Source organism: Sciurus carolinensis, unplaced genomic scaffold, assembly GCF_902686445.1.
Source record: "Sciurus carolinensis unplaced genomic scaffold, mSciCar1.2, whole genome shotgun sequence".
NCBI classification, from domain to species: domain Eukaryota; kingdom Metazoa; phylum Chordata; class Mammalia; order Rodentia; family Sciuridae; genus Sciurus; species Sciurus carolinensis.
In genome coordinates this window covers 11080-27215 of record NW_025920559.1, presented here as the reverse complement: position 1 = coordinate 27215, position 16136 = coordinate 11080, and the positions used below count along the sequence as shown (strand labels likewise).

General features: G+C 42.0%; 1 protein-coding gene across 1 annotated transcript; it reads right to left on the bottom strand.

The window, feature by feature from the left end:
- Window positions 1-9403: 9403 nt before the first annotated feature.
- Window positions 9404-15933, bottom strand: LOC124975843 (uncharacterized; the record flags this gene model as incomplete). The annotated part of the gene is given in 6 exon segments (XM_047538350.1): window positions 9404-9493; window positions 10082-10225; window positions 10850-11056; window positions 11412-11434; window positions 11437-11535; window positions 11538-15933. Coding segments are annotated over 6 exon segments (4959 nt in total), but the record flags the coding sequence as incomplete, so codon positions are not given.
- Window positions 15934-16136: the final 203 nt, after the last annotated feature.

The window sequence follows — 16136 nt, the reverse complement described above, 5'->3', positions numbered from 1 at the left end:
TAATCTACAGACACAGAATCCAGAGATAGAGAGGAACAATTGCAATTTTCAGTTAATATTGTAAGTTATTAACTTCATTCAGTAATCTGATGTATATTTGTTTAATATCTTGTCTTATAATTTCAACAGCTATAATTTAGAATGCATTTTAAACATGATTGATTTGATTTATTGTAGCAATTTGTCTAAATGTCCATATTTGGTACCTACTTTAATTCAAGAGCCAATTATATCTGTTGAGCTCTCCTTGGTGTTCATCAATATATTACTAATTTTCAAGTGTCCTGTATTCAAGAAAGTTCTGGAAATATGCTTATAGGATTTTATCATTAGTTACTTTTTAATCCAGTTTTTAAACTTGCAACTTTTTGCAATGTTTTTCAATACAAGAATGCCTCTGTATTTATAAGCCATTTATATTTCTCAATGTCTACAATTAATAATGTTGTGTTTGAATAAAGTTTAAAATACTCTTAAGAACTGTCTTCTACAATATCTATCTACAATGCAGCAGGGTATATATAAAAGTCTAGAAAGAAAATAATAGATAACATGAAATAAAATTCTATAGACTGTAAAAAGTATAAGAAGGTTGCCTTTACAAGTAAAGTAAATAAGTAAATTTCCTAGCTAATTTAAAAAAAAAATAGAAACATAAAATCAAAGAAACATCCCAGGAAACAGCTCATTCAAATTGTGAATCTGTATCTACCTTTCTATTTAAATTCATTTTAGTTTAATTAACACTGTTTTTTTTTTTTTTTTTGTGAGGGAGTAACCAGGAATTGAACTCAGGGGCACTAGAACACTGAGCCCATATCCCCGGCCCTATTTTGTGCTATTTAGAGACAGGGTCTCACTGAATTTCTTAGCCCCTGTTTAATTTTTTTCACTTTTGCTGAAGCTGGCTTTGAACATGAGATTCCCTTGCCTCAGGCTTCTGAGCCACTGGGTTAATGGCATGTGCCACCACAACAAGATCTCAATTGGTGTTCTTAATTTCAATGCTCATCTTATCCCATAAACACATATTCAACTCTGCATTTTCATTCATTTTTCACCACTGAGGTAAAGACCATCATCATTCTCCAAATTATTTAGGCCTATAATTTGAATGTCATTCTGACCTCTCTTTCCCTATCATCTTACTTCTAACTTATTAGATATTTTATGTGCTGTTGAAGAAACAAACATATCACAAACATTTTATTAATTTGATTCTTCACACTGTATTACTTGATGCTTCTTAACCAACATCCATTTTCAAAATTTCCAGGTGAAATTTTTTCCACTTTAAAGATTTGGATTATACTCTCATCTAAGATTATTCCTTAAAGAAACATATAAGAACTCAGATAAGAATTCATTCCTGTTTTAGTACTTTAACTTCAACATTCTAAGTATTTTTTATATTTTTAATAAAAGTAAATTTAATAAAAACTTGGAACTGCCCTAGACCCAACTCTTCAAATCTTTATATTCACTAATTCATGTGACTGGTATGCTTCTATATGTATACCCTTTTCTTCTTGCAGCCAGTGATATTTTTATTATGATAAATCAAATCCCTATCACTTCCCATCACACTAAGAATATCACCTCAGAGAGGACTTTCCTAAAATTCCTATTTTAAGTTTCCATTTGCCTCCATTATCTTTTATCCCCTTTACCTTGCTATTTTTTCTTAATAGAATTTTTCCCTTGATATTTAATATACTTATTTATTTGATTCTGACTAGACTATAAATATTCTGAGGTCAGGGATCTTGCCTGCCTTCTTTACAACTTCTCCCGTGATGCCAAGAAAATACAGTAGCCCCACAGTAAGTATTCATGAACTCAATGAATGCCAGGCAATAAAAAGATATAACTTATCTTTCACCTTAATTGTCTTGTGAACTTAAATTCTAATAATTGAAAAATGTTTTTGCATTTTATGCCTGCAAAATTATCTCCAAATGAGAAAGTTAACCCAAATTGAACTCAGATCAGATTATGGTTTTAGGATCCTAATACAATATTTTCCATTTTTTATAAATAATGCCATGCATACTCCTATAGAAACTAAGCAAGAATTATGAAAATGTGATAATACTAACAGTAAGACAAGTTCCCATGAAATACAGCATCATCATTTGTTATGGCAAAATGAACTGTATTTGCTAATCAACACTAATGTCTGAGTCAAAGCTTAAAAGCTATTAAAAAACAAGCCCAAGGACTGGAAAAAGCTAAATTTGAATAACAGTTACTCCTGGTATGTTGCTGGTTTCTTGTTGTCTTTGTTTTACCAGATTCTTTACATCAGTGAACCATGTAGCATACTGGAGTCTTTCTTGTAGTGGGTAGGTGGTTTTCTGACCATTCCAGAAAATCATCCTGGGGAAATTCCCAAATGTTTCCAGACAAAACCAAATCACCCATTTTTTTATCTATTCTGGAATAAAACTTATTAACCTGTAAATGATTATGTAAGTGATTAACCTGTAAATGAATCGTAGTTTATTCTGGTTTTCTAGCAAGAAGATGAAAACTTCTTTGGAAAGGAGTGCTTCCCTTTACAGTGCGGGAATCATTCAAATGGAACAAGTATCCCCAGAGGAGAGAGTGATTTGTGGGCATTCCTTTTCCCAAGTTAAACCTGAGCACAACAAGGAGCCAAAGAGCCTGGTACAAATTTAGTTTATCCTACTTATGTGTTCTTGGACAGCTTATATAACTTTTCTGTATTTTGGTTTCCTTACTGGTAAAATGGTGAGACAATGGAATATTAAAAACTATAGTGAAAATTATATGAATCAGTGGATATAAAGTGCTTAGAGAAATGTCAGAACACATAGAAATACTAAACCCAGTGTGCCTTTATTTCCCCTTCTATTAAATTGATATAGCACTTACTTCCATAGAATTTTGTGAAGTTCGCTAATTTAATATAAGTAAAGCCCTTAGAACACTAACTGGAGTGTAGGAAGCACTATCAAATGAATATCATCATTATTGTTATTATTATTTGGGTTATAATTTGGTGCAATTTTTTGAAGCACTGATTTCTCCCTTATCTTCTGCTAATTTGATTACTACTTCTTAAGCCTTTTGTTTACTCCTTTCTTTTGGTGGTACCCAAGGATATATTCTCAGACCCCAACCTCATCTTCATTCTCTCTTGGTAATCATCACCTTATGTCATTGTCTTTTAGGAAGATGACTTCTTAAGTTTAACCAATAGTGCAGGACACTCCCAGGAACTCCAGACTTAACTGGACATCAATTTCCTTAAACATTCATGCTGTTTCCTCCTCTTTATTATCTTTACTTTTCGTTTATTTTATTTTCTACTTTAACTTCTCACCTCATCACCCTTCACATTTAATTTTCAAATCCTATTGATTAGAATTCACAATAAATTTTGTAAGCAACCCCTCCCTTCTACTTTCCAGAAGAGTGAGAGATAAAAATTCTGATGTAAGCCACATTGTTTTGTGATAATATGTACCAGTGGCTGTAGGAAACTAATACAGATGGTATGGATATAACAATTTTGTTTATCCATTTATCAGCTGATGGAAATTTGAGTTGTTTTCTACTTTTGGCAAATATAAATAATGTAGCTATTAACATTCATGTAAATCTATGATCCATTTAAGTTAATGTTTTAAAAGGCATGAAGGTTAGGTTGAGGTTCTTTTTATTTTTAACATATGGGTATTAAATAGCTCCAGCACCACTATTTGAAATGACTATACCCTTCCTGCATTAAATTGATCTCACATCTTTGTCCAATTAGCTACACCATACTTGCATGGTGCCCCTTCTAGTTTCTCCATTCTATTCCATTGATCTGTATCACAAAGTCCTGAAAATCTTGAAATCAATGCAGCGATTCCTCTTACTTCATTCTTCTTTTTGGAACTGTTTTAAGTTTTCTAGTTCCTTTTCTTTTCCTTATAAGTTCTAGAATAATCTAATCAATATTTACATAAACTCTTGCTGGATAAACCACAAGGTTTAAAACAACTACTTGTTTGTAGATAACTACCAAATGCAAATCTCCAAGACAGGTTCTCCTGAGTTCCTTACCTCTTACCACCCACCTGACAATTACACATGGATGTTTGGCTTTGAATTAATTTTGAGATGCTCATTATATCTTCAAGTTTATTCCGTAGTCTTCTCTCCTCATATTAAATGATATCTCTACTTATCCAGCTGTTCAAACCAAAAGACTACTCTACAAAAGTGACTGTCTTTCAATTTACACACACTTTTCAGAAAACATCTTTCATTAGCTTAGAAACATTTCATTTTTAAAAAACTCGTAACAGTAAAACCCAAACTCCTTATTAAATGCCCACAAAACACTTTCATTTCCCAGTCTTAACTTTTTTTTCCTTGCTACAAGCAAGGAAAGCAAGGTGACTGAGATTTAAGGGGGCACTCATTGCATTTGTCAGTGAGTATATCCTTAAACTTTGCCCTTTTGGAGTCTCATTTATCCACCATGGTTCTAGACCTGGGTCTCAAGTTTTTCCTCCCTTACAGTCTTGCCTAGACATCTCCACTGTCAATCAAGATTTACTCTCCCATGTTTTATGACTAACAACTTTTTGTCATTTGGGACCCTGTTCAGGCTTTAAGTATCTTATCTAAACTTACAATAATAATAGTTAAGATTTATTTACCTCATACTGAGATGGGCCCTATCTCAAGCCCATTACTTAAATTTAATTCTCACAACTCTTTTTGTTGAACACTACTGGCATCTCCATTTTATAGAGATGGTACAGAGATGGAACTGGTACAGAGATGGAAGCTAAGAAAATTGCTCAGGGTCTCACAGCTACAACTAATGATTCCACCAGAAAACAACCTAAGTAATTTGATTTCAAAAACTGAGCAACACTACTTTATTTCCTTTAGGGCCCTTACTATCTGAAAGTCTCATTTATTTGCATACTTTTTCTCATTAAAATATGAGCTCCAAAAAATAACAGAATGAATCAAAAACTATTACCCTAGATAAATGTATGATTACACAAATGGTATGCCTCCACTTCGTGTACAAACAGAGAAACAAGGTGTATCCCATTTGTCTACAATAAAAATAAATTTAAAAAAATATATGAGCTCCATGAGGCAAATTGGTTTGTCTTTAATGTTGTCTTATCAAACCTAGCTGGGCCTACTATACCTACTGATCCATAACATACACTGAATGAATGCATTTAGAAAGACAAATGTGACCCCCAAAGTAACTTACTTAAAAGTACTTACCTTTGAAAGTCTCTGAAGTAAATAAGTAACCAAGAATCTTCAAGGAAAAAATATACTGCTTAGCACCTTTTAAAGAATAGTGCATGGCTACTTCCCTCTTAAATAATCTTGGTATATAAATGTGCTCTGTTCTTTGATGAATCAACTTTTCTTTAGTAGCAAATATAATGTGCTATCAAGATTCCATCTAGAAGTCAGAAGTTGAAAATTGTGTTTGACCTTGGGCTGCTTTCTCCTGGGGTTTGAATCATTTACTTCCTGTCTGGTTGTTTAAATCTGTACAGTCTTTGTAGCTCCTTGAACCCACTGCTCCCTGCACCCCCAGTTCTTGGCTGAGTTTCCTCTGGGACATCTATATTTCACAGCAGGCAAGTGTCCAATGGTCTAAGTGTCTAACCCTGACATCACCTTAAGTGTAAAGAATTCCTTGAGGGTCCTCCTCGTGGCTCCTCTTGGATCACACTGTCTGATGGCTTTTCGCATGCATAGTGCTCCACCAGTGGAGTACTTTCCCTGGGACACACATTTAGCAGCAGAACTGGCCACAGGTGATGGACAGGACGGTGGACGGCCAGGAAAGCCTGGTCTTGTTGGCTTCTGCCATAACTGGGCATTCCTGCCCCAGCAAATGGTTCACCAAATACTGTATAAGGACAGCGAGAGAGTACCTGAAAGGAACCAAATTTTCGGTCAGGAGCCTTTCAGTCTGTTGGACACGCCAGGTTGCCACCCCTCAAGCTCTCCTCTGGGTTAGTAGGAGCCTCGGAGAAGGGGGGCATACACGCAGCCATGCGCCTGTGCGGAGGCCTAGGTCCCAGCGTTCTCAAGTTGCTCCCCCTCATGCCATGCTTGGTGCGCGGCCCTGCGCACGCACACTGCGCAGGCGCTGGGAGAGCTGCTGGGCTGGCATGCAGCAGACGCTGTAGTGGGCCCGTTCAGGGGTGTTTCGGTGGCTGGCTGAGAGGAGAGTAGCGTTAGCGAGGATGACGGCTGGCAGATCAGATACCTCTAACGGGCTTCCCAGGTAGGGCTGGGGCCTTGTGTGTATGGTTTTAGAAGGTGAGGCCCTGCCCAGAAGCTTTTTATCTCCTTCGGGTGTTTTCCTTTTCACCAGCGTTTCCAAGTTTGGTCTGAAGCAAACCCCTCATTTTTCCTTCCTTTCTGCAGATGTGGTTTTCACAGGTGCACTGCTTTGACTTTCAGGCAGTTCCTCCCTCAGGTTCGGACCTGGTCTTGCCACTCCTCTTAGGTATGGACACTGCATAAGCTGTCCCTGTGGACTGGACCCTGACAGCTGTGTCCTCAGCAGATGCCACTGTTTCCTGAACTGAGAATGGAAACACGATTAACACGGAGTTAACTTTTTGCCTATTTTAGTAATTAAACATCCCTTTGCCTACAGAAGAAAATAATGCAATGTTTAAGAAGGCATTGACCACTGGAGATACTTCCTCAGTGGAGGAGCTCCTGGATTCTAGTGACAGTTAAGGGGTAATGTCAACTGAACACAGTCTTCTAAGTTAACAAGCACTCCTTGTTTCAAGAGGCTTGGGCTGCTTTTCTAATGAAAACGAAATCGACGTTGATATAACTGTGGTTCTAAATATCTCAGTTGACTTTGAGTTCTGCCTGCCTTAATTTTTTGACTTCACATTGCGTGCCATGCTAATTAACTTACATTGGTTCTTACAAATCATTCAAGAGGGCTATTCGGACTAATCCTACCCCACCCTGAGTTTTCTTTTTCAGTATTTACTTTACTGTAGTTTATATTTCTCAAGAATTGTTTCTAATTGTATATGTTGTAGTTTTCTTTTTCTATCCTGTAGTTTCTGCTTTTGGTGGGATGAGGCCTGAGCTTAGATGTTATAAAAAACTGCCTTGAATATTTGTTCCAGCTTTATTGCCTATTCTGTGTAGTTTCTTAGGAAAATTACTTGAACTTTTGGAGCATCTGTTTGTTTATGTAAAGCATCACAATTCTCTCCTGTGCTTTATTTTGCTTTTCTGTTTATTAAATATTTTTTAAATTACCTTTATATGCAAATGTAAATTATTGACTCTAATGGTTGAATTTATGCAACAATATAACAGATATTTACCATCTAGTTATAGTTACAAAACTTTCACACACAAAATAGATGAGATTGTATATAGCAGAATGATTTTCTTCTGTGTTAGTGATGATATATGATTTGGTAGAAAGTAAAATCTTTTGTAAACAAATGGATCACTCTTTGATTACTAACTCTGCTGCTCAATGGTTCTGTAATCTGGACCCAGGTACAAACTTTCCTAATCTTCAATTTCCTCCCTTGTAAAATATGGATGCACTTGTATAAAAGGATTTTTGGGGAGAGAGAGAATTGAAATGAGACAATGTGTAAATTAAAGGATGTAGAACATATAAACAATATACAAATGTTTGTTATTATTAGCAAATGAAAAAGATGTTGGACTTGGTGGTCAGGTGGTGGAACTTTGTTTCTACTTGAAGAATGATATTGAATGAAATTTGAAAAAGGAGAAAGAAGCCAGAATAACTAATATAAATGCATTTATAGTGTTAGTAGTGTTGGCTGGGAAAGAATAGGCAGAAATTTTTTTAAAAAGAAAATTTGTCCTGGGAATAGTGGGATGAGATTCAATGAAGATGATGGAGGCTCTTGAAGAATTAGAACTTGATATACTTGATAGTGAAAGACCCTCCGTCCCCCTGTCCAAGGAAGATCACGCGAAGACACTGGATGCAAAAGCAAGAGGCTGTTTATTGGTACACAGGCACCTGCGGGTGCTCAGTAAAACCTCGGCCGGAGCTTCGGTGAACTGGCACACCGGGCTTTGGGGTACAGGTTTTTTTATAGGGTAAAGGGGCAGGTTTCGCGCGCGGTAAGCAACAGGTTTCTTATTGGTTATTTTGAATCCAGCATTTAGACATCCTTGGAAAAGCCATAATTTTACTTTAACTGGAGAGGGGGAAATGAAAGATAGAGACACAGGTTTTCCCAAATTGCCTGCAGCCTCGCACTTCCGCACCTGCATAAACACAGGCTTTCCCTAATTGCCCGCAGCACGGGTCGTAAAAATGGTAAAGAATGTATAAACACAGACTTCTCTCATCTTATCTGTGAAGTCCAGGGGAGCTGACCCGAGAAGGAACCTTACTAAGGATAACCCTCCGGGGGGGGGGTCAGAGCGGCTCAGAACTTAAGATAACATGCTTCACAGGCCATAATTTTACTTCGTCATTTACAGTCCTTTGTTATCTCATCCTATTTACTCTGTCCTTGGTCAGGAATCTGGTATCAGAAGTTTTACAGGACAGTTTTATAGTTCCTGCTTATCAGCTCCTGTTAGTTCAGACATGCTCTGACTTTCCCAATTATCCTGCCCCTTTCTTAACTAAATCTTCAGATAAATTCCTTTAACATGCCCCGTTAATGATTTTTCTTTTTCTCTTAAAATAGGCCTGAGCTGATGGGGCAGGGGTCTTTTCATTCCCCCCTTTTTCTTTATCATAGATAGAATCTTATATCCATTTGTCCATCTTGCCTCGGTTAGGGAGAGTATCCATCAGTTTGCTTAATCATTTGGTACTGTTGGGTAAGGACCATAGTCTGGATTGTAGAGAGTTGGTCCCTCATAAACTGCACTAGTCTGTTCAAGATGCAGGGCCCAAAGGTGAAAATTAGTATTAAAATTATCAGAGGGCCAGCTACAGTAGATAGCAAGGTAGTCAACCAGGGGGACTTACTAAACCATTGTTCAAACCATCCTTGTTGTGCCTCAAATTCTTTCTGCCATTTGGCTAATCTTTCTGTTACCTTTTCCATGGTTTCTCTGACTACTCCTGTATGGTCAGCATAGAAACGGCATTGTTCCTTTAGGGCCACACAAAGACCGCCTTCCTGTAGGAACAGTAGGTCTAATCCCCTTCGATTTTGCAACACAATTTCAGAAAGGGAGGTAAGAGATTTTTCTAGGGCTGTAATGGATTTCGCCATAGCAGCTAGGTCCTCATTCATGGCGGCCTGTTGATATAAGTATTGATTTCCCTGTACTATTGCAGCTGTTCCTGTACCGATTCCTGCAGCAATTTCTCCCACTCCTAGTAATAGAGCTAGGGTCAGGCTTATGGGTTCCCGGGGGTACCTCTTTTGGCCTTCCAGATGACCCAGAACATACTCTGATTGTAAGTAGGATATCCTAGGCCATAACTGGACTAATACACAGAAATTGGTTGTGACAGTTAGAATGGCAGTGGACACACAAGGGGTCAGTCCTGTGTTACATGCCCAGTAGGTCACATTAGGTCCCCAGATATATTGATGGCCACCCTGAGCTGTGAGGGTCTGATTGCAAAGGGAGTGATGCAACCTAGGTACCTTGCCTATACATAGGCCTCGCCCACTGACTTCAGGGAGTGTAAGTTTAGAGCCAGGTAGGGAGGAACACTTGCTATTAGGGGTACTGCTATTCATCCAACCAGCTGTGGTGGCAATTCCTTCATAATAAGGTGGGCTAGAGGCTAGACATAACCAACAGTCTAGGGTTTTATTTGGATAGGTAGTGTTGAGGGCTTGATAGGCTCCTTGGACTAAATTAAATAACCGATTTCCGGTACCAAGAATAGTGGGAGATGGAGTTGGGACTGAATCTACAGAAGTTACTGTGACTGGGGCTACCTTGGGTGGCGTTCTGGGCGGCGAGGGAGCTTTTTGATACCCTAGCACAGGATTGGGTCCTATGGGGAGGTTTACTTTTGGGAACTGTGTTAATTTGATTTTGAAGACCACTCCGGAGTCCTTACCTGATAAATGCCATCTAAGTCCCCATGTTCTCCCGGTAATCCAGGGCTCGAGCTTTGTTTTACCCTGGTGGGTGAACTGGATTTTAAGGGGAAGTGAGAGACCCGAGGAGAATTGGGAGTTTGACACGTAACAGGTATGGCCATCTGAATCGGGGGAAGGGAAGTTTTTGGTTACCCGTATTAAATCCCATTGAGAAGTCGGTGTCCAGTATGCATCCCCAGTGGTTTCACACCCCCACTGGGCACAAAAATATTCTTCATATCCTCCACATTTATGTGCTAGGGGCCTGTCCCTGCCGTCTCGGGGACATACATAGAAGTCAGATTGGGCCAAACGACACCTGGCGACCGGGGTTGAACACCCCGGAGCAGTGCCCTGCTGGGGCCTAGGGGCCATTTTGGAACTGAGTTGGTCAGGTTGTCGGTCAGATATATCCCACCAGTCTATGCCCGCAGCTAGTTGGCAGAAATCCGGAGTTAGATCAGGCCACCAGGTCCCTGGGGTATGGACTGCAGTAGTAGTCCAAACTATTTCTCCAGTTTGAGAGTAAACTTGCCACGTTAGTTGCATGGGGGTATGGAGACTGTGACTGGTTACTACAAAAGGAAAACAAACAATAAGGACAATCAAATGCGAGTAAGTCTTATCTTTAGAGGATTTTGAGTGCGTTGTAATTTCCATGTTGATTCTTGGGGTGTAGGGATGGAGTCTTGTGGATGTGCCGCTTTCGCGTGGGCTGCGTGGATCCAGGCTGCAATGCCGTCTACCTTGATGGCAGTAGGGGTGGTCAGCAAGACGGTGTAAGGTCCTTTCCAGCGAGGTTCAAGGTTTTTGTTCTGATGCCTGCGGACCCAGATGGTGTCTCCTATCTTGAAGGAGTGTGGCACTGTTGGTTTCTCCAGTTGTTCCTTATAGGCCGCTGCTAGGGGCTTCCAGACTTCGTTTTGGACTAACTGCAATGCACGTAGATGGGTCTGCAGGGTGGGGGTGAACAGAGCAGAAATCTCAGTTTCATAGAAATTGACAGTGGGTGGTGGGGCACCATACAGAATTTCAAAGGGGGTTAGTCCTTGAGGGCCAGGGGTGTTCCTGGCCCTGTACAGAGCTAATGGCAGGAGTTGCACCCAGTCTCTAGTGCCAGTTTCAAGCGTTAATTTAGTTAAAGTCTCCTTGATAGTTCTATTTATTCTTTCTACCTGCCCTGAACTTTGGGGTCGGTAAGCACAATGTAATTTCCAATTAATCCCCAATGTACTGGCCACTAACTGACTTACCTGGGAGGTGAAGGCAGGCCCATTATCTGAACCAATAGTCCCTGGGGTACCATACCTTGGAAAAATTTCTTCCAACAGCTTCTTTGCCACAACTTTAGCAGTCTCATGCCGAGTGGGATATGCTTCTACCCATCCTGAAAAAGTGTCCACAAAAACTAAAAGATACCTGTGTCCATACATCCAGGTTTGATTTCTGTAAAGTTGACTTCCCAACTGGTTCCAGACTTGTGCCTTCTGGCCCGGGTCCCAATCCCAAATTTTATTTTACCTGTGTTAACCTGAGCACAAGCTTGATAATTTCTCACAACTTGCCTGATGATTGAGTCTCTGTGGGGCAGGTATAGATTTCCTTCTCCACGATCCAAGAGGGTTCTCATCTTTTTAGCTCCCAAATGAGTAAGTCTGTGCAAGGATCTTATTAGTTCTTTGGTGTGTTTGATAGGCATTACAGTTTTTCCCTGGTATTCCCATGTGCCTTCAGCCGGGTTATAGGTGGCCTCTAGATGTTGCACAATGTCCAAATCTGGGTCCTCATAGACCCAACGTTCCTCGAAGCCCTCGGGTGGCTTTTTAACCTTTTGTGGCAATAGGGTAGTCACTAGGAGTTGTGGGCCTAAAGCTGCATTCCTAGCAGTTTTGTCTGCCAGTCTGTTTCCTTTTGCCTCTAGATGGTCTCCCTTTTGGTGGCCAGGGCAATGTATTATACTTAGTCTCTTTGGCAGAAAGAGGGCCTTTAATAAGGCTAAGATTTCAGTCTTATTCTTGATCTCTCTTCCCTCTGAGGTTAATAACCCTCGCCGCCGATATATTTCTCCATGGATATGGGCGGTAGCAAAGGCATACCGACTGTCTGTGTATACATTGAGTTTCTTCCCCTCAGCCAGTTTTAAGGCCTGCGTCAGAGCTATCAGCTCTGCTCGCTGGGCTGATGTTCCTCCCGGTAACACGCTCGCCCAGATTACCTCTGATTCAGCGGTGACGGCTGCTACTGCTCGTCGTTCCCCGTTTAGCAAATAGCTACTCCCGTCAGTGAACCAGACTAACTCCGCGTCCGTCATGGGTTGGTCTAACAGATCTGGTTGGGTTCCTTGGGTCTCTGCAAGAATCTGTTGGCAATTGTGGGGGATGGGTCCCCCGGGGAGGGGCAGGAGCGTGGCTGGGTTTAGAGTTACTAAAGGACCGAACCGGATTCGGTCCGTGTCCAGCAATAAAGACTGGTAGTGGGTAAGCCGGGCATTGGAGATCCAGCGGTCAGGAGGTTGCCGGATTACTGCTTCGATGGCATGTGGAGTTAACAAGGTTAGTGGCTGTCCCAGAGTCAGTTTAGTAGCATCCTTAAATAGGATTGCTACTGCTGCTATCATCCGGAGGCAGGGAGGCCATCCTGATGCCACAGGGTCCAATTTTTTTGACATGTAGGCGATTGGGCATCTCCATGGTCCCAATTTCTGGGTTAGGACTCCCTTTGCATATCCCTGCTTTTTGTCAACAAAGAGGTCAAAAGGCTTAGTGATGTCCGGTAAACCCAGGGCAGGGGCAGATAGGAGGGCCTGTTTGATGTGATCAAACGCCCTCTGGTGTTCATTTGTCCAGGCGAAAGGGCTGTTCTGCTTTGTTAATAGGTACAGAGGGGCTGCTATCTCTGCAAATCCAGGAATCCATAGTCTACAAAAACCTGCTGTCCCCAGGAATTCCCGTAGTTGTTTGGGATTCTGGGGAGTGGAAATACTCGAGATAGTTTCTTTCCGGACTGTGGTGAGCCATCTCTGACCATTATGAAGCTCATATCCGAGGTAAGTAACTTTCGTCTGACAGATTTGTGCTTTCTTTGCAGAGGCCCGGTACCCCAATTGCCCTAGAGCCTGCAGTAATGCTTTGGTCCCTTCAATACATTCTTCTTCGGTAGGGGCCGCCACTAGAATATCATCTACGTATTGGAGCATTATTAGGGAGGGGTTTCTTACCCGTAAATCAGCTAAGTCCTGATGTAGGGCTTTGTCAAAAAGTGTGGGACTGTTCTTAAATCCTTGTTGTAACCGGGTCCAGGTCAATTGTCCTGAGAGTCCTTCCTCAGGATCCTTCCATTCAAATGCAAATAGGGCCTGGCTCTGGGGACTTAACCTCAAGCAGAAGAATGCATCCTTTAAATCTAGGACAGTATACCAGGTATGAGTGGGAGGCAAGGTACTGAGGAGGTTATAAGGGTTGGGTACCGTGGGGTGGATGTCTTCCACTCTCTTGTTTATCTCCCTTAAGTCTTGGACCGGGTGATAGTCTTGAGTCCCTGGCTTTTTGACTGGGAGTAAGGGGGTGTTCCAGGGTGATCGGCAAGGTGTCAGTATGCCTTGATCTAGAAGCCGCTTGATATGCGGTTTAATGCCTAGGTAAGCTTCCCTGGACATGGGGTATTGTTTAATATTGATAGGTATTGCAGTGGTCTTGAGTGAGATCACTATGGGGACTTGGCATATTGCCATTCCCATTCCCCCAGTTTCAGCCCAGGCCTCTGGGTAGGAGCTGAGCCAATAGTCCATATATTTGCCAAGTTCGGGGAGTTGGTCAAATAGTCTATATTCATCTTCCAAGTTAAAAGTCAATATATGGAGAGGCACCCTATTGGGCCCACTTATGGAGGCCCTTCCATTCTCAAAACAAATCTGGGCTTTTAGTTTGGTTAGTAAGTCTCTTCCTAGTAATGGGTATGGACCGTCGGGCACATGCAGGATTGAGTGGGAGACCTTACCTGAGGCAAGGTGGACTTCTCTTTTAGTGGTCCTTCGATATGGTTTGCATCCGGTGGCCCCCTGGACCCATGTCGTCCTTCCACTTAGGAGTCCGGGGTCCTGCGTCAGCACTGAATGTTGGGCTCCTGTGTCCACTAGGAAGGTTACCGGTTCCTCCCCCACTTGTAGAGTTATCCGGGGCTCAGGGGGGAGCTCCTGGCCCTGACGTCCCTAATCTTCATCATCCAAAGTTAGTAGTTGAGGGGTTTTGTTGGGGTACCTCCTTGAGTCGGGGAGCCTTTTGGGATTTCTTGGACAGTCTTTTGCCCAATGTCCTTTTTCCTTACAGTAGGCGCATTGGTCGTGTTCCACTTGGGGCCTGCTTCATCCCCTTTCTCTTCCTGGTTTAGTCCCTTGTGACCCTGTCTGAGCTATTGCGGCCAGTACTTTACTTATTTCTTTATTACGCTTTTGATCCCTCTTATCTAATTCCTCTCAGTATCTTATATCCCTTTCTTCCTGCACTTTCCTAATCCTCTCTTCTTTCTCTTCTGGAGTTTCCCTCTTATTGTAAATCTTTTCTGCTTCCTTTAACAAATCTGCCAGGGAGAAATCCTGCAGATTATCCAACCTTTGTAGCTTGCTTCTAATGTCAGGGGCAGATTGCCAAATGAATGCCATAGAGACATTGCCTTTCTGTTCCTCACTATCTGGGTCGAAAGGAGTAAACCTTCGATATGCCTCCTTCAATCTTTCTAGAAATGCAGTAGGGGTTTCGTCCGCCCTCTGAACAGTTTGTCTTACCTGAGCCAAATTGGTGGGCCTTCGTCCAGCCCCATGGAGACCCGCTGTGAGTAACTGGCGATAGAGACATAGGTGGTTCCTACATTCATCAGTATTGTAATCCCAATCAGGCCGCGTCAAGGGAAAAGCCTCATTAATCAGATTGGGGAGATGTGTGGGATGCCCATTGTCCCCAGGAACATTTTTATGGGCTTCTAATAAGACTTTTTGTCTTTCCTTGGATGTGAGGAGAGTTTGGAGAAGCTGCTGGCAGTCATCCCAGGTTGGTTGGTGGGTCACTAGAATGGACTCAATTAAAGAGGTTAAGGCTACAGGGTCACTCGAGAAGGAAGGGTTATGGGTTTTCCAGTTATAAAGGTTGGAGGCAGAGAAAGGCCAGTATTGATATTGACCATTAGGGCCTCCAGTCTGTCTTAAGGAGAAAACCTTTGAGGTTTCCCTAGAAGTTGTAGGCTCCTTGCGCCCTCGGAGTCTTCCCACCATTGGAGAGGGGTCTGGGAGGGTTCTGGCAGTTGGGGGTTCCTCATCCTCCTCGGAGGAATCCGGATGAGGGTTGGTGTTGGGGAGAGGTTGAGGAGGGTAAGGTGGGGGTTCTTCTGCTAGTAGATCTATTAAGGTATTTTCCTCGGGCGAAAGGACAGTCCGAGGTTTCGACTTAGGAGGAATGGAGGGCTTGGATTTATCCAGTACAGGGTATAGTCTAGAGGTTTGGGCAGTCTGAGGAGGGACAGGAATAAAAGGAGCGGGAGGAGGAAGGGAGGGCTCGTTAGGAAGGGAAGAGAGGAAAGGTTTTGGGGTAGCGAAGGGGGTGACCCATGGTGGCGGGTCAAAAACCAGGTTTTCCCAAGTCACGATGTATGGAACTTGGTCAAGATGTCCTTTAGGGCCTGGAGTGAAGATGTGGGATTTGACCTGTGAAACAAGATTGGGATTAAAGGACCCTTCTTTGGGCCAGCCTACGTTGAAGGTTGACCATTCAGAAGTGCAGAGGGTTACCCACTTCTTCTTTTTGACCTTGACCGATAAGTTGCTGGCACGGTTTCGGACGTCCTGCCAATGGTTGAGGGTGAGACTCAGGGGGGTTACCATGGATTGCCCCATTTCAGTCTCGCTGGTAAAAAGGAAATTAAGAAACAGGCACAAACACAAGAGAACGCAGACAAGACAACAGATTACAAACGCTGCGCGTCTTCAGTACAGACCGAAAGTACCAAGTGGCGTCGGGGAGCGCAAGCCCCTCCAGCCAAGCAACA